This window comes from Lepeophtheirus salmonis, chromosome 14, assembly GCF_016086655.4.
Source record: "Lepeophtheirus salmonis chromosome 14, UVic_Lsal_1.4, whole genome shotgun sequence".
NCBI classification, from domain to species: Eukaryota; Metazoa; Arthropoda; class Copepoda; order Siphonostomatoida; family Caligidae; genus Lepeophtheirus; species Lepeophtheirus salmonis.
The window spans coordinates 40,609,130-40,629,132 of record NC_052144.2 but is presented as its reverse complement, the minus strand read 5'-3'; the positions used below and the strand labels follow the sequence as shown (position 1 = coordinate 40,629,132).

The window sequence follows — 20,003 nt, the reverse complement described above, 5'->3', positions numbered from 1 at the left end:
TCAGGAAGACTCCGGAGATGGTAAATCTATGAAAAGTCAGTCAGGAAGTCGTTGATAAATTAATAGTTTAAGATTTTTGTGCCCGGAATATGAGAGATTTCTGGCCTTCTAACTTCTGGGCCAGTAAAAGACCCGATCTTAATTAATTGGATTATACTATGTGGGGTGTTTTGGAGACCAAGAGCAGTTGGACCTCTCACCCCAGTGTGTAGTCTTTGAAGTCTGCTATCACCAAGGAGTTCGACACACTTTCAGACCAGTTTATCATTAACTTTTGACGTTATGTGGAACGTTATGTAGCATTGAAGCAAAATAGGGACACATGGAATAAAAGTTCTAGGTTGAGCATTCCTCTGTATGTTTTATAAAACTCGTTTGTCCCTTAAATTGATTCTATAAGGCACATATTTCCGAACAATAAAAGTTGAAAAAATACTATGTTTGCTCTCGCACTCTGTATGTTTGATACAATTGGTAAACTGCTGACTATTGTTAAAAGGGATATATATATATATTTTAGGGGTGTTTTTGGATTGAAAAAATTATACGAATATCCATAGTTATTCATAAAAAATTTAAAAGTTAAATTTTTGAAAAAAAAATTCAAATATTAAATTTTTTGGAAATTAATTTCAAAAATCCATAGCTTATTTATAGCAATTGAATATTCCAGAAATTTTTCCCGAGATATGTAGTCATATTCACGAGAAATTAAACTTTTTGGGGAAAAAAAATTTAAATGAAATTTCAAATATTATATTTTTTTGGTAAAAAAAATCCAAAATCCATAGCCATTCACAAAAAATTGAATTTTTTGGAAAAAAAATCCAAAACCACAGTTGACAAAAATTAAATATTTAGGGAAAAAAAATTTTAAAATTGAATTTCAAATTCAAAAGAAAAAATTCAAAATTTAATTTCAAATTTAAAATAAAAAAATACAAAATTTAATTCATTTTAAACTACAAAAATCCACAGTTATTCTAAGAAAATTAAATTTTTTGGGAAATTTTTTCAAAATTCATTGCTATTCACAAAAAATTTAGTTATTAGAAAAAAAAAACCCCAGTTGTTCACAGAAAATTAAATATTTAGGAAAAAAAAATTTGAAATATTAAATTTTTTTAAATTACAAAAATCCACAGCTATTCTAAAAAAGGTTTTTCAGGAAAAAAATTTAATAATTCATAGCTATTTATAAAAAATTCAAAAAATTTATTGAAATTTTTTTTAATATTAAATTTTGTGGCAAAAAAAATAGTTCTATTTTCGCTTAAAAATGTATTAAAAAGCAAAAATGCCTTAATTCGGGGCTACAGTCCTTTTAAATTATAAAAAACTAGGTGAATACTATATTTTAATGATGTACCAAATACAAAAATATAAAACAGAACAATTTTATTTATAAAATCATTATATTTAAAATGATAAAAGAGGCTTGATTCTTCTTTTATGGCCAATTTTGACCCCAAAATATCTTTACTACCCCAAAATTGATTTAAGAGGCTTTAAACTTTGGATAAGAAAGTTTTTTTAATTGTCTTCAGCAGAAAAACTATATTGTGGGGAAATAAAATATGAACCAAAAAAGGGAACGGTCTAATAGGCATATTGTATAGTTCATATACTTGTATTGCCATTATAGAATAATTAGAAAGGATAGGGGATAAATAATGCAGTAGGATATTATATTAAACGTAATGAATATATGCAAATATGTACATATAATCAAATACATACATTTTTTTTTTTTTGCCTGGATAATAATTTTATATAGATAATCCATTATCTTATGGAACTCTAGAAAATCTGGAATAAAGAGACTATTTTTCCTTTGCCCATATGACTCATTTCTTCTTTTATTTGTACAATCTATATTAATAATGCAAATTTTCTCTGCTTGAATCAAAATAAGGCATTTTTAATAAAAGAAATTCTATATAGGGCCACCCTATATAATATTCCCTGATGTATAGTATAAACATATTTTTTATCTATGAAATTACAAAATAGTCAAATTAATCAATGTTAATAGAAATACAAGGTTATGCCGTCATATAATCGGACCTGCTAGAATTTTAAAATTTGATATACCATACCAACTGATGGGTAAGACAGACAGATTTTGAAGTCATAGAGTATAACAGCAGTACTCTAACAGTAGCAGTCAAGGAAGTTGATATATACTGCTCTTGTTAACAGTTATATTCTTTGACTAACTATTAAAAAGCGTTGTGGAAGTCCCACATCAGGTGGAAGAGTGTTATGTTAACCTTGATATTAATAAAGTCTTGCAACGGTTTTGTATGTAGCATCGAGCATGTTTTCAGGGTGCACTGTATATAGTGCTCCTTGATGTATATTAAATATCGATAGAGTATTAAGAAAACAAGGAGTATAAAATTGTTCTCTGATGCATATCATAATTCGAATACATTTTGAGTATATGTTAAGAGTTGTATAATATATGAAACGCTCGTTTGTAAAAAAGCATAAAATCTTGCAGGTGTTTAGTTCAACTCCTATTAAAAAATAAAAAGAGCTAATGTACTCATAAAATCAGAACGTCACGTAACCCAATGAGCTCAATGTTGTTTTGCACCCAGGTTGTTTCTAGATAAGGAAATATACATCATGTATATGGACTTCAAATAAGATTCCTAGGTCAGATGGATTAAATGTAATACAGGGGTCACCAATGTTTTTTTATCTAGGAGAAATTTTACAAAATAAATATAGCCAATAGCTGCTTATGTTTTGTAAAATTTATTTTCATCGCTGATTTCAAACAAAATGAATATGATTTCTTTTCCTGAGCATTCAAAATTTCTCAGATTCTGTATCAAAATATAACAAAAATATTATTTGAATTGTTATTATTATTACTACAAATACATCTACATTGTTAGTTTTTCACTTATAAATCTTATGCATGTCCATGTTATTGCTCACGCTTCCCAAAATTATTTACATGCACCAAGAGATCTGAAAATGAAATGCTATAATGAATCTCTTACTATTACAATTTATATTTCAAGAATCAAAAAATTTAGACAACACCACCTTTTAAATAATCAATATATTCTAATCAGTATATTCCTAATGTTGAAATCCACATATAGAAAATAATTGCATTTTCAATAAAAAAAAATAGCTTATTTTAGTTCAATAAAGATGGGTGTGTGTGTATTTGACTTATGCTTTTTAGCAAGTGAGATGATTGACAGTTCAAGGAGTCAACCAGAGAGGTGTATGCTTCAGTGTATCCTCCACTTTAGTTAACTCTTATAGAGTCATTGAAATATCCATCTGTACGCCTGGTTCTGAGCTTTGATTTTGAGGATATTCATGTCAGAAAAATATGACTTACAGATGTATGTAGACCCAAACAAAGCAGACATTTTCTGTGCTGCTTGGTGAATACTTTCATAGTTGTGTAGCTCTACCAAGCTCCAAAAATGCTGTGAATGCTGCAGAGACTTCAATTGCACATTCAAAGTATATAACCTCAATTTCCATTTATCAACACAGTAAATTTCAGCCATCTGTCCTGAAATATCCCTTACGTCCACATCCATGAGAGGGCTGGATATAAATGTCACACATGGCTCAAGTTTCTTAGAGTCACTGAATCTCTCCGAAAAAAACCTTTCCAACTCTTGATAAGATATCACAATACCTGGACACCTTTAAAAAGCTGGCTGCCCCTGTGTGACGGTCCAGTATCTTAGAAACAGAGGGGATGTTCTGATATCTTTTGTTTTTCACTTACTGAATGTACAATGACAGTTTTGCTGTGAATGCCTTTACAGCACCGATCATTTCAAATATTTTTTTTTACCTTCGCTTTGTTGCTGTAGGCTCAGGAGCATGATTTTCTAACTGACATCGGCCAGGAAAGCAAGATCAAGTAGTCACTCTGCATCAGATAATAGGTTGGTGTCCTCGTCCCTCGTTTCCATGAATGCCTTGATTTAACCCAGCAAGGAAAGAAAGTGCTGTAGTATTGTTCCCTGACTTAGCCGTTTGATCTCGGTGTGAAGGAGGAGATCCCCATACTCTGCAGAGCATTCCTCCAGAAACAGCTTGAAGCTCCGGTGTTGCTTTGGCTTTGCTCGAATGGAATTGACGATCCTGATAACAGGCGTCATGACATGGTCAAATCTCCCCAAAAAATTGTGCATATAGCCTGTTGCTGAATGATGCAATGAAAATTCGGAATTTGCAGTGCACAATAAATCCGGAGTGACGACCTGTCATTGCAGGTGCTCCTTCAGTTGTTATAGAGACCAGCTTTTAAGAAGGGATCCTCTTTTCCACAAAGTAATCTTTTAAAGCCATTATAAATATCAACTCTCATGGTTACAGTTTTCAGTGAGAGTAAAGTCAAAAACTCCTCTTTAGTTGAAAAGTCTTCAAAAGTCATCCAAATGAAAACAAACAGGTGGGTTGTACCACTGCGGTCCACAGACTCATCACATTTTAATAGAGAACTATTTGCATCTATTCATGTACGTTTCCCGCTGTTCTACCGCATAAATAGACAGCGCAGATACTCTCCTTGCCATGGTATTGTGACTAAGCTGTACATCAGCTATAGCAGACAAACTTTCGTCCTTATTATTCTAGAGATCCCTGAACAGCGATTCAGCTTTACGATTCCACTATGGGGTAACGGCTTTTTTCACTTCATTAAAATGTGCACCACTTTAAACGAAGCCTTTGTTGCTGAATTGGCTTTCTTCGCCCATTTCGTAAACAGAGACTGTTACCGTTAAATCGCTGTCTTAAGCTCTACTATATTGTCTTTTATTAGATTTCTAACCGCAGGAAAGTCCCTTGAAAAGCTGACGCAGTTTTTGGGTAAATGGCACTCCACATTACACCTTTTACCGTCTGATACACTGGCTCCACAGATCAGACACATATACTTGTCGCTAACGTTGGTAAAAAAAAATCTGTCTCCCACTCTTGGTGAAAATGGTATGTTTTAATCCACTTGTTAGTTTCGACACTTGTCGTCATCTTAGCCGGTTAAGGCCGAAGAATTAACATTTTTCTGAATTTGAACAACTCTTTCTATTGAAATGAATATTGAAAATTGCACAAACATTCTTGGACTTTTACCTAAATATTAAATATTAACATGCGAAAAGGTATGTCATAATAATTTTTTTTTACAAAAGAGACTCTTTTAATTGTTTTCCTAACAAGAAAATTATTAATAATGCCTCCCTCATATATGGCAATGATATTTTAAAAAATATGGATTTACGAGTCTCAAAATATGTACATATAAATGATATATTTTATAAAATAAAATAAAAGTATGTCTAAAAGAAAAAAGTAAAAATGTCGTCAGACTACGTTCAAAATGTGAGGTGCTCTATTTATGAACTTTCTCTTTTAAATATAGCTACAAATATTTTTATTCAAAGTACTTTATATCTAAAAGGTATAAAGTATTATCTTGCCAATGTCCTTTGGTGAGTTACTTGGAAAGTAGGGTGCGAGCTACTGGTAGCTTGCGAGCGACGTGTTAAAGATTTCGTCTAGTTTCGTTTCCTCACATTTCGTCTCGTGTCCCTCAAGTCTCCTTTTGTCAGATTTCGTCTCATGCAAAGAGAAATAAGTAAATAGTAACGGCAAAGGGATTTCAATTAGCAGTTAGGTAAAGTAAGGCTATAGTTGATTAAAATTGTTTGTCTTATGCAATGAACGTCACCCATGACAAAGCCTATAAACAGAAATAGAGTAATGTCTTGAGATACAAGTGCCCAACATATGAGTTTATATTAAGATACATACGAACTGGTCTAAAGTTGGAGAGTGGACGTGAGAGTTTAGTTACTTCTTATGAGGTAAATTGCTTTGACTTTTAAGCATCGAAAGGAACAAATTAAAATCATATGTCACGGTATTATTTCATCTCTCTGTATAAGGATGCATATAGGGCCTTGTAGATAAATTGGGACTGACTTAAACTGCATCCACATGAATAAAGAGAGCCTGTATATATCATTTTAATTATCTTTTGATTGAGTCCGTTTTGAATGGGATAAGACAATAAGTAACGGTGGAGTAGCGTAGAAGATCAAGAATTATCGAACTCGCAGACGCGCAGAACAACCCTCTTGCTATAATGAAGGAAAAACTGGACCGTGGACCGGACGTACAACAAACAAAATTACAGGTGGCTATCCCACGAGAAGTCCCCCGTTCCTCATATCTTCAAGACCAAGTATCCGGCATCCATTATGACTTTGGGCGTCGTCCTGGAGAGCAACCGGTCTGTGATGACCCCGTTATTCTTTAACTGGAAGGAACGGATCGTGTCAATAGATACTGTGATGTTTTGAAGACTATTGTTATGCCCTGGGTGGCCAAGGAGGCTAATGGAATACTGTTTGTTTTTCAGCAAGACTCTGCTCCTGCACACACAGCCGAGACAGCAATAAACAATAAAATCCATCTTTGGAGCCCGAAAACCTGGCCCCAACTCCTCTGATATGAACCCCTTGGAGGTGTAGTTAGAGAAACAGGTTTATACTACTAACCAAAATACCATTGAGGCCCCGAAGGCTTCTATTACCAAGCACAGGGTGGCTATTGATCCTGCAAAAGTTGTTAATGCGTGCAAGACCTTCAGGCCAAGAATCGAGTGAAGGATTGCCAAAAATGGAGATCACATTGAGTAACATTATTGCCAATAAAATAAAGAAATTAGTTGAGTCATTACACTTTTCTCTACTAGCAACCCTTATTGATATAGAAGGAGTTAAATTTAGTCCTAATTTATCTGCAAGACCCTGGTAAGTGTTTTTATATGAAGTTGGCATTGTTAATTTTTTGCAACTTTGGTGCCTAAACAATCGAGTTTTATAACAATAAAACCCCTTTTTACATGAACATTAAGGAAAATATTGAACTATTTTATGTTAAAATGTGACCAACAAATAAAAGGACTTAAGCCTTACTGTAAATCAAAAATATATCTCTCTAATGTTTTATTATATAATATCAGACCCTCATATGTATTAAAAATATCTTATTACATTGTTTTACAATCTTATTTATATATTGTAGACAATAAATCAACTATTACAATGGAAGAATATGATATTTTTATCTTGTTATTCTACTTCTCTTGTTCCTATTCTAGAAAAAAAAATTAATTGTACAAATCTAGTCATTTCCCAGGGATTTTTAGTACATATTACATTATTTTAGTTCAAATATCACTGATTGTTATTGACATTAAGTTATATTGAAGCAGGTTTTAAGGGTTTTTTTCATTTTTAAATCCATTTGATGAAGTTTCATCAAGATTAATTATAAATTTGTTCATTTTTTGTAGTAAAAAATATCAAATAAGAGCAATCAAGATGACGTTTCCTTCATTTATTGTGGAATTGATGACGTGAGTGAGAATACTCTAATACTACCTTATAGTCAGCAAAAGGAAAATAATTTGATTTAATTAACTTTTTATTTAACCATCGGGGTTGAATATCATTTATCGTGTTGGAATTGAAAATTATTAATGTTAGAAGAACAAACAAGTGGGACATCGTAGTACACCCCTTTTGTCAGCTGATATCTTTGCTCAATCATTAGTGCATCTTGACGCCACTTCCTTATTAGTTTCACCTTATTTTGTTACAAAGATGAAATATTTTTTTATTTAAGAAGAAAGAAAAGAAAATTCAAACCATCCTCCTCTACGGCAGGATCCTCGTTGTCATTTTTTTTATTTATAAAATACAATTTTTATTATTGCTTTTAATATAAAGGACAATTTGTTTAAGGTGGGAGTAAGAAATTTGAGGGCTTACGCCATCGGAAGATCAATTTTTATATGACAATCTGAAGCTGACATACCCGTTCTCTAATGTAAAATGTTTCTTGTTTGGGAGAGAGCAAATAACACATTAGTTATTTTCGTGCTTTTTAAAATTTAATTTATCATGGCATTTCCACTCCCCCAAACAAGGCACATTTATATCACTGAGCCTAATTTTTGTAAATTGGGAATTGTCGAGGTTTGAAGATTATAATATGCAAAGTTTTTAGAAATAAATTGTCTATTAGTCCGTTCCTAAATTATAGAATATTTATTGAAAACTGCCCTAAATGGTAAAACCTCAAAATTTGAGATTTTTATCTTTCTAATTTACGTATTAGGCATTGCATAAAAATATGTTTTAAAGAAATTATACTTACTTTTATTAGTTTTCCTTGTAATAAATTGTAAAATAATTTATCATCATCATCCAATCTTTTTGTAAAGGCAAACTAACCTTTATGACACTTATCCTCACTGTTCAATGATACTCATTGGTGTCATTTTGGGTATGCAAAACAAAAAAACATAAATCAGCATAGTTAGCCTGACAATTTGAATATTATTTTAGATTTCATTATGTTTAATTAGATCAGTTTTGAGTAGCTGTGATAGGAGGAGGGAAAGGAAATAAACCGGGATATAGACATGAATTACTTCGATGTCGATCCTCAATTCTACTCTGAGTCCATCAAGGACTTACAGATCTTCAGAGTTAACCTCCATCTTTAATTAGTACACGCAAATGTTCGATCCGGTTTTGTATACAAGGATTGTTCAAACAGTCAGGTACCTTTTCAAATTTTGCAGCCAACATAGATTTGGTATGCTAGATTTTTTTTATTGTTTTATGTTACTACATTCTGAAAGAACAAATATTTAGTGTTAAAGCTATATAATATGTTTATTTTGTTTGTAAGAGGCATCATGTTTGGAAGTATTCTGTGTATTCCGTGATTTTTTGCTATTAAATAACATACATTAAAAGAATTTGCTTGAAATATTGTCTAAAAAATGAAATTAAGTGCTCCAAAACATTTGAAAAGTTGACAGTGACATACGGGGAAACTGTTCTGAGTAAAGAAATGTTTATAAGTTATACAAACTCTTCCAAGGTGGCTGGAAAGATCCCAATGACGATACTTGCTCTGGACGCCCAAGCACGTTGAAGCAGTGAAGAAAATTGTTTTTGCAAATAGTCGAATAACCATCAGAGAAGGTGCTGAGGAAATTGACATGTTGGTTGGCTCGTGCCATGAAATTTTTCAAATACTTTCGGTATGATACAAGGGTCAGAAAAATATGTTCCAAAATTATTTAATTTTGACAAAAAGAGTCATGGGGTGAGCTGTTGACAGACGTCAAGGATGATCCTGATTTGCTCAAAAGGGTCATATCTGTTGACGAATCATGGGTATATGGTTATGAATTCGAAAACAAAGCAGAATCGTCCAGGACGTATAGCAAAAATCCCCGAACACGCAAAATACTTCTAAACATTATGCCTCTCACAAGTAAACTATACGTATTTCATAAAAATATAGCATATCAAATATACCTTGACCCCGAAATTTGAAAAGTGACCTTAGCTTTGGACACAACTCATATATAAATAATATTTTTAAGGAGTAGAAAAGTTCACTCCTCAGGTTGCCAAGTCCAAAAAGCTAAATAATGGTTATCATCTTTCAAAAGGCCCATAAAATAACAAATATTCAGGTAACATTGTCATTTATTTGTTTCATAGATGTTATGCAAGCTTTAAACTTGTAGGATCAATTTGCTCAACACAAGATGCTGTGCACATAGGGAAGTCTTCAATGAGATAGCAGAATATGAAATAAAAATACTGAGGAAGGAGTATCTGAAAAATATATCAAATACGTAATGATAGTTATTGGTTGCTTCAGGACGTACTTAGCTAATAGTGTATTTGTATTATTATCTGGGGAAGCTGATCAAGTGTCAATGGGTGGAGTTCCAATGGCTTTTCAATTACTTTATTGCTATTATGTTGTTTATAAAGACGTATAAAGCAATTTTCAATGGAGAAGTTATTTTTGCTTTTACGCATGCATACGAGAGAGTAGAAATGAAGATTGTAGGTACTAGAGATGGGAGGATTAATCAGAATCAGAGAATTTGGTGTTTTTTTCTGGAGTCAGAATCAGCATTGGGAAAATTATATTGAATTTGCGATTCCAATTCTTATTTGTAGGTGGTATATAACTATTATTTACTTTTCTTAGTTATATATATATGTATATAAAAAAAAATAGCTCTCCCCAAAATTAAGTAATTTTTGCTCAAATCTTTGCTTTTGTTCAAATTTTTCTCCAAAAAATTTAATATTTCAGTATTTTTTCTTCATAAAATTATATATTGGAAATTAAATTTTTCAAATTTTTTTGCGAATAGTTTTGGATTTTTCAAAAAATTTGAATATCAAATTGTATATTTGAAATGAAATTTTTTAACTCTTCAAATTTTTTTCAAAAATTCCGAAAACCAAGACCCTTTCCCCTCCCCCTCCAAAAAAAAAACCCCACAGACCTGTGAATGCCCCTGATAGTGAAATGGTATTTCTTTAACTATTATTTAAAATATTAAAGAATCGGCATCAGGAATTTTTACTAAAATCGCATCGGGATGGGCATTGGGATTTTTTTGGGAATTATCCTATTACTAGTAGGGACGTCTTGTACACAAACACACTAATTATGACTCAGAAGGACCGCAGTTCTACAACAAACGATAATGTTATCGTAGGGCTTTAAATACGATAACATTCTGCATTCACTTGAAATGAATGAATAATTGATTTTGTCTAAATGTAATATACAGTAAATAGTGTTTAGACTCGGCCCAAGACGGTATTTTTTTCTCTATTCGGTCTTAAGTGATTTTTTCTTCACCTGATTGACCTATATTTCGGTGCAGACTGCAATTCCAGACCCAAGACTGAAAAGTATCGGTTTCAAATCGTAGACCGAATGATTTTCGTCTCTATCGATGGACGTATTTTCTTCCTCATAATGATTTATAATCCATAAATCATTTCTAAATCTGCAACATATTTAAGTTCATTTTTTATTGGGTCCTTAAAGATCAGTATATTGTTGTACAGAAGAAATATCACCAATGATGAAAATCCAGTGTAGAATGGGCATCTTAAAAAAGAAACCGAAAATCAACATGGTAACCCCGACAATTTGAAGAATGTTTAGGATTCTTCAAAGAATAATAATCATAGCTTTTCATTAGATCACCTACAATCAGCTGTGACTAGAGAGGAAGCTCAAAAGGGTTATAACAAGCATATTTGCTAGAACTACTCCTATGTCGATGACAAATTCTACGCTGAGTCCAACAAGGACTTACAATTATATAACTCCAGAACAAATCATTAAGCTTACTCTCCAACACGATTCTTCTCCTATTGGAGTTTCTTTTTTTATATTCCAGCCTTCTGCGACTGGTTCAAAACAGTTTTGTGCTCCATGTTACAACTGCTGTATTGATATTTCCCCTGATTTAATCGATATTTTTGGCGACAAACATACCACCTCCGTCTTTTATGAACACACAAGAATGTTCAAGCAGATTTTGAATATAATTAAATGTATTTAGAAAAGGATGTTCACTCCTAAGGAACTAAATAATAATGACAACTGCTAAGGAAAGGAAAATTCATTCCTCACATTACAAATTCCTAAAAAAATCGCCAGCTAAAAAATACACCGGATTTTCATCATTAAATATCAAACACCTGAACATTGAACAAATTATTTTTTAGAAGGAAATGTTATTTATTTTCCTGATAATAAAGCACTTCTGTAAATACTAAAGATTATAATTTCTAGGAGGAAACTTTGTTGCATCCTCAAGGTGTTAATAGATTTGGGATCCCTTGTTTTAAAAGATAATCAGCCTTTTAATAAGATCGGAAGTAAAGGAGCCAAAAATAATCTATGACATGATTTATAGATTTTGAGACATTATTTATTACATCCTACTTGTTCCTAACATAACTGCCCTGGTAATACATAATCTGATACCAATCCTTTAAGGGCACCAAAAAGTTACTACCTTACATATTACCAAATATCCCCATGAACGTGTTTTATTTTTCACTACATTCATGAGCAGGTCTTAAATAAAATTTAAATATTATTTAAGTATATACCTATTTCATGCACAATCATTCCATTTGCAAATGGTGTGCTGTGAGATATTTACCTAGTAATTGATAATTGTACAGACAAAATTAGACCCATATATATATTTTTTTAGGCACCCTCAAAGATAATGATAGTTGTAGGAGTTCGACTTGTTTAGATGATATTAATTATTCATCATAGTACCTTGTATTCTTTTTTCTTTTCGTATAAAGGAATGATCATTTTTACCTCGTCAAAATAAAGATATTTAAATCTTAACATTGATGAACTCGATGTGATATCATGGCTCCTAAAAAATCTCATTCTGATGGTTAAGAACATGCGGACAATGTCCCTCAGATCGAACAAAAGTACGTAGCGGAAGAGGTCAGCAATTTAACTCTTGCCGTAGCAGAACTACGTCTTCCAAAATTCTCGGCGATGGATCCAGAAAATTGGTTTCGAAGAATTGAGCTGGATTTGTTTGATGAGGAAGATCAATGAAGATCAGACCAAATATTGTTTAATGGCTTCGGCATTACCTGGTGAAGTGTTTAGGTCTATTCCTACTAAAAAAGAAGTACTCATGTATGATTGTGCAACAAATGCAATTGTACAGAAATATGGTCTCTCACCTTCCGATAGAATTTAAAAAAATTCAGATATGCGGTGTGATTCATTGGGATTTTCTCATGGGAAGTTATAGATGAAGTTGAGCGTCTCCTTGACGAGGAATACATCTATGATTTGCATCATCATTTACTACGGGAGGCCCTCATCAGAATTGTGCCTAAAGACCAGCAAGGATACTTGAGAGTACAGTCCCATTCAATTGAAGATTTGAAGCAAATGTGTGTTGCAGCCAAAGAACTCAGCAATTCACATATTTTCACTGTTGAAGACTCGACCGCTTCGCCTCCTATCAATCATGTTTTCAAAAAACCTCTTCATAACACGTCCAAATTTACTAAATCTAAGGCGAAAAAAGGTATCTGCTATTATCATTCTAAATTTGGAATGAACGCAACTACCTGTTCAGGAGCTAGTTGCCATTTTTTTATACTTGCTGGTTTTGGGAATGCTGACGCATTCCGTGTGGCTGCATCATCTCCAGAATTGCGTCAAAGAATCGTACATTCTGTACACACAGAAGTAATACCTATTTTAGATATAACCTCCAAGACAATAGTCAATAATTTTTTGAGTGGTTGGATTTCGAGGTTTGGAGTTTCAGAAACTATTGTGTCTGACCGAGGAACCCAGTTCACAAGTTCATTATGGATGGGTGTTTGCAGGACCCTTGGGAATGCAAGCAAGAACACAACTTCGTATCATCCAGAGCCCAACGAACTCATAGAATGTTTCCACAGATCATTTAAGACCGGGCTAGTAGCACAAATGCTGGAACAAATAGAAGATTGGATCAATGCACTACCTGTAGTTATATGGGGATTGAGGAACTCAGTACCAATAGACTTGGTTTCTAAATATTCACCTTTTCAATTACTTGCAAGCCGCTCAGGATCCAAGGCCTTTAATTTCTTTAACACGCCCACCATTACTTTTGGCCACCTCGACGTCGAAAGTTTCTTTAAAACAATGGAGAAAATAACACACGTTCCTCCGAGACACTTTAATAAAGGACCCATTAACAAACAATTAAAAAAACGAATTCGTTTTTGTTAAAATAAGCCCATAAAAGAGTATCTTTCTCCAACTTTCTTGGGCCCGTTTAAGGTGATTGAGACGCACGATCATTACTATGCATTGGACTTTGGATCAAGAACTGACAATGTCTCGATGGATAGACTTCGACCTGCATTTGGAGTTCCAAGTATCCTTCCAGCGTCTCCAACTATAAGATGCACAAGATCTACAACTGTAAAATGATCTATTTGTTTATTTATCAATGTTTGTATGATGCCTTTTATTGTGTATTACCAACCAGACGATCACTTTACTCACTCTGTCGTCTAGGGGAGTAGTGTAGGAGTTCGACTTGTTTGGATGATATTAATTATTCATCATAGTACCTTGTATTCTTTTTTTCCTTTTTATTTTTGTATAAAGGAATGATCATTTTTGCCAAGTTAAAATAAAGATATTTAAATCTTAACATAGTTATACCCATTATCAAGGGAAATTATTTTTCTTTTTCTTTTGAACACCGTTCACTTTTCCCCCGTTCATCGTTAAAAAATGATTTTTATTTTTTCACACATTGTTTCTTTTATTGTATCACGCAACTTTTCCTCCTAAAAGAAACAAAACAAGAGACACAAAATCCGTTATTAGTGAGGCAATTATTCCCAAATATGGCATTTTTACGAAATAATTGTTCACAGCTTAATAAGAACAAATTTTATATCAACAACCAATCAAAATTCAGAATAATGATCAGGGGAAAAGAAGGAGACGCATCAACAGCTGACAACAAAGAGGGGCGTCCACAGGGGATAGGCTGTAGCCTTCCCCAAATTAAATATTTTTTAGTTTTTTAGAAGAAAATTTCATATTTGAAATTTAATTTTTGAAATTTTTGTTAACTGCTTGGATTTTAGAAATTTTTTTCAAACAATTTAATATTTGTAATTCAATTTTTTTATGAATAGCTGTGGATTTTTGAATTTTTTTTTTTTAATTATTAATTGAATTTTTTTTAAAAAATCCTCTGGACGCCCCTGACAAACTACAAGGTATATATTTGTGTTAGTGAGATAAGACCCCGTGATTTGAATCATATTTATAATAAAACTACACGTTGGAAGTATATTTTTTTAATAGACGGTATGCTTCAAGTCCTTTTACTATTCATATACACTATACAATATGGCCGTCTTTAACAATTTTGCTTAATTTGTCTACATATTAAATGCGAATTTCAATATGTGTGTAGGTGGGTGTATTTGTCCGGGAATCACACTCAAACCAATTAATGGATTTTGCTAAAATTCATCTTGCTTCTTTAGGCTTCAGTAACGGTTTTGGCGGCCTTTAAATAGAATTTTTTCAAAAAAAAAGAAAAAATTGACAAACAAAGGAATATTTGATATAAAACAAAAAATAAAAATCGTCAAATTCTAAAAATTATTCTCGCTGTATGTTGTTATGTATCTTCGCACAGTTTAAAAAGAAAAAAAGAGATTATAAGATTTAGAGAAGAAATAAAAGAGAAAATAAGAAAAAGGATTTTTGACAATAATATGAAAGTTGAGCCAGTACGACAGTAGTTCAACTTGAATGCAGCTGTTTTTTCTCTAAACTTTATAATTTAATTTATAAAAAAGTGTACAAAGATACATTATATAAAATATTGATATAAAGGAGAGGAGTTCAGAATTAATTTTAATTGCATAATCTCCCGGGCAACGCCGGACAAACCTACTCTATCTCCTTTTTTAAAAACGAGTGCAAAAATACATAACAACATGGAGTAAGACACTTTCTATCAAATTTTTTTTTTTGTTATATATTAAGCAGAAAGTTCATAATTTTTTATTTATTTTCTTAATTTCCCGGGTAACGCCGGGCAAACCTATTCTAGTATTAATGAAAAAAGAGTTTTAAAGTTAAAAGTTACTGCATTCTTGGAAGCATATACAACCCAATTTTAACAGAATAAAAACCCTTTTTTCATTAATCCTAGAATAGGGTTGCCTGCAGTTACCAACATTAAAAAAAATTATAAAAAAATTATGAACTCTTCTGCTTAATACATAACAAAAATAAAGATAAAAATGTTTTGACGATAACTACACCACATTTGCATCTCCTTCTTTGCTTGCAAATGTGGTGTAATTATCGTCAAAACATTCTTGAACAAAAACAAGAATTGCAGAAAATTTCAATTTAACCCTTTTTTTCTTGCATACACATTTGTTGGGGCTTCCGCAGGGACAGCGGCTGGAGAGGTTGTAGCTCCCCCCCCCACCCAAAAAATGGAATGGTTGATTCTTACTAGATAATTTAATATATGATTTATTTTTTTTTAAATATATATTTGAAATTTAAAATTTCTAAAATTAAATTTTCTGAAAAAAAATTCAAATATCAAATTTTCGGCAGAAAAAATTAATTTTTGTGGAAAAGATATGGATTTTGGAAATTTTTTGTGAATAGCTGTGGATTTTTGAAAAAATTTCCAAAAATATAATATTTGAAATTTTTTTTCCAAAAAATCCAATTTTTGAAGTATAGTTTTTTGTACAAATGTAATACTTGAAATTTAATTTTCAAATTTTTTTATTTTTTTTTCCAAAAAATTCCAAAAACCAAGTTTAAAGTTTTTGATGACGTATCTTTTCTATGAACTTTATTAGTATAAAACCATGCAATTTGATGTTAAAGCCATCTTCACATTAAACCAAATTAAATGAATTAGGTCGATTAATTTTAACAAGTAAATCTCCAGCGGATCTGATTTTTTTCTTTATTTTGTGATAATTCATTGAGAGTAGACCATGACTCATGGTCTACTCTCAATTTGAATTTGATTTATTTTTCTTTTCTCTTTCTATCCCAACTTCTTGTATAAAAATCAACAGTGACTATAGAAAAATAGCTTAATAATTTATTATTAGTGTTCCAATATAATCCTAAATAGTGGGGCTTCCAATTAATTATTCGAAAAATATCCCTTAAATAATTGAAAGAACAGTCTCTTTTGAAAAAATTTAAATTTACAGAAGAGGTTCTCACAAAAAGTGTTTCCAGGATCTTTTTTTGCTGCTTCTACACATATATACCATTATACATACATATTAGACCCTGGATGGGTTTTAAGCACTTTTTATATACTCTAGCTAATATTCAACCTTTTAAGATTTGAACATTATTTTAATTTTATTATCATTCTCTTTCAGCCATCATTATTTCAAAATGGATTTATACAAAATGAACATTCGGGCACCAATCATATCCTTTCCACTTCCACTTCCAAACGAGTCAGCATCCTTACGTGTGAAGATCAGCTCCACGGTAATTTACAAATATTAAATATACATTACTCCTCAGAGAGCGGCTCTCAAATTCGTGTAAAATAAAAAAACGTAATTTCTCGAATTTTTGTATTTGACAACTTTATTTTCCTGTTTTCTCCTGCCTCTTTTTTAGCCTTGCCTCGTATGCACCGGCACTGGAATGTATATTCCCATTTGGGGCAAAGGGCGATTATATAATGATGACGTCATCAGGGGTGTCTGCAGATTATTTATTTATTTTTTAATTTGGACTTCAATGTTTTTGTTCTTTTTGTAAATGCTAAATTTGATAAACAATTTTTTATAGGAGAGAAAAAAATCATTTATTTTTATTAAGTAAATTTGAGGGAATAACAATTTTTTTCCCCCTGAAAACTATGACATCTGAATTTTACTGTGATAACAATAAAAACTCTACAAAAGTGGGGGTTTATGGTTCCAATGCCACTCCTGGTACGTCCGGATAGATTTTGTTTTTTTAAATAATTGAAATTTCCAGACTTCACCGGAATTAAAAAAATATATATACAGGGAAGGGGCAGCAGAACGTGAACTATTAATCAATGTTTATTTTCTCATTACTTTAAAAAGGTTTAGTGTTTATTTTTTGATATTCTGTTTCTGCCGTCCTTTTTGAATAAACAAACTATACTAATCATTTAGTCATTTCATCATCATGAACCAGCAAAAAGCAAAAAGTCAGCGCATCTCAGATCTTCTAGATGCTGGAGTTGATGTGATAAAGATTCTGGACATTGTAAAATGTCTAGGACGTTTTTAAGTTAACTAAAAAGAAAAAAAGAAAAATGGAAAAGACCTCTCTAGGATGTCAGGAAGTGTAGGGATAGATTAAGAGGGATACAAAGTAATTGTTAAGTTTGGAGAAGAATATAAAGAAGGTTCCCACTAAGTCGATAAATCGCCTTGCCAACGACTTCTTTGTGGCTTGTAGGACCATCAGGATAGCTATAAAGTACAAATTGGGATTATTATTCACAAGTACCCCGACACCACCTTCTGCAAGAGGGCATGAAAGCCAGAAGTCTCGAGAGATGTAAGAAAATCCTCACATGGATCAAGGCAAACGGGTCAATTATGAAACTTTTCCTCGGATAAGAAGATTTTCACAGTTGATTCATTCCACAACCGCTGGCTTGCAGAAACAAAAGAAGAGGTCCAAGGGATTTACCATACCAAATATATGGTCCACACAATGGTCCTTGGCGTTGTGGCCTCTGATTAAAAGAGGATGCCTCCGTTATAGAATCGCCATAGCTCATGGACAGCACGCTCGGGAGTTATTCTCTTGAACTTAATGTGTGTACGTTCGCTCCCCTGTGATTCATAGAGAAAAATATCCTATATGTATACTTATTTCACCAAAAAAGATTCCTAGATTAAATGGAGTAATTGTAATACTATAATCTTTACTTTTACTTAATCAGTGCAACTCCATCTAACCAATTAAAGAAACATTAAAAAAAAAAAAAGGATACCTCCGTTCTTTTTCAATGCTGGACAGGCCAGGAGGCCTACTATTAGCTGCTTAGGTACAACATCTTCCCATGGCTGAATACCAACTACTTGGGAGGTAACTACGTATGGACTCAGGACGGCGCTTCATCTCACACACCCCAAGTGCCAAAAGTTCTGCGCAGATAACATGGCTCGATTTTAGTCCAAAGAGATATGGCCCCCTTCCTCACCCGATTTGAACCCACTTGACTTTTCTATTTGAGGTACGTTGGAGAGCGAAACCAACAGGATCTCACACCCAAATGTGGACGCATACTTCATACTGGCTGCATGGGACAACTTGTCAGAGGAGTTTGTTATCAACTCCAGCATGGCCTTCAGGTGACGTATAAAGGCTGTGATTGATAATGAAAGTTGCCATATTGAGTGAAAAAAGTTAAGCAATAACCTTGTCTACATGTTTTGTTAACATTATTTATTGCCCATTATTGCAATTATAAAATTATTGATGTATTTCTAAATACATCTCTCGAGTCCACGTTTTGCTTCCCTACTCTGTTTGTTGTATATGTAAGACTCTGTAAGACAAATCTTAATCATAAAAATAAAAATCTTTAGTACATTAAGTCTTGCTTTGAACATACATATAAGTATTTATGTAGATTTAATTCTCAGTGATTCATTAACATTTCGTTGTCAAATACTTAGAGCTGTTAATCTTAAGTATTTTTTTTTTTTTTTGGCGTTGGAGTTTTGTTGTTGTTTGCAAACTGAACAGTTTTTATTATCATTATTATTCAAAGTTGTTTCCATAATTACATTATTCTGGAGAGGAGAACAAATGAAGTAAAGATAATTATTATTTTATATAATTTTTTGCCGATTTTGTGAGTTTTCTCACTCACAAAAAAAAGATTAGAAAAAAAGAACGGTATATAAATTTAAACTATGTTTACTTTAACAATGAGAGACTCATACTATCAATTTTGTATGAACAAAAAAGGGTTTGGAGAAGGAAAAAGGATTAGAATCTCCACCGTAGAAAAAATTGTGTTTTGGGGTTATTTCTGAACTTTGAATGAGTGGAAACCCCTCCTTCCCTTAGGGAGGTTAACTGAAAATGAAACCCACGACCATGTCAACAAAAGAGTACGCAAGAAAATCACATTAAGGGCATGGAAAGGCCTAGCCAGTCTCCAGACCTCAATTCCATATAAAATATTTGTCAGGGGCTTACAAAATCGGCAAGGGATCAAATCATTATTTCCTCTACTGTTTAAAGGGTAGCCACGATTGTGTGTGATCTCGAAAAATGAAGAGCAATACTACTGATTAGTTGGAGAGTTATAATTGTAAGTTGAACTCCAACAGAATAGAATTGAGGATCGGTATCGGAGTAATTTCAGTCGATATCCTTGCTAGATAAGGAAAACATGCTCCTATGGAGCAGATCATTCATTATTTTGTCAAATCAACAAGAAAAATAGATTATTTTCTAAGAATTAAAGGTAAGACTAACTATCTAAACTAAACAAAAAATCCAGC

General features: G+C 32.4%; 1 protein-coding gene across 1 annotated transcript in view; it reads left to right on the top strand.

The window, feature by feature from the left end:
- Positions 1–20,003, top strand: part of LOC121129538 (uncharacterized) — a 64,608-nt gene that overhangs the window by 27,207 nt on the left and 17,398 nt on the right. The window contains exon 2 of the mRNA XM_040725260.2: positions 16,866–16,980. Coding sequence (XP_040581194.1) covers positions 16,866–16,980 — 115 coding nt within the window. The remainder of the gene's footprint in view (positions 1–16,865; positions 16,981–20,003) is intronic.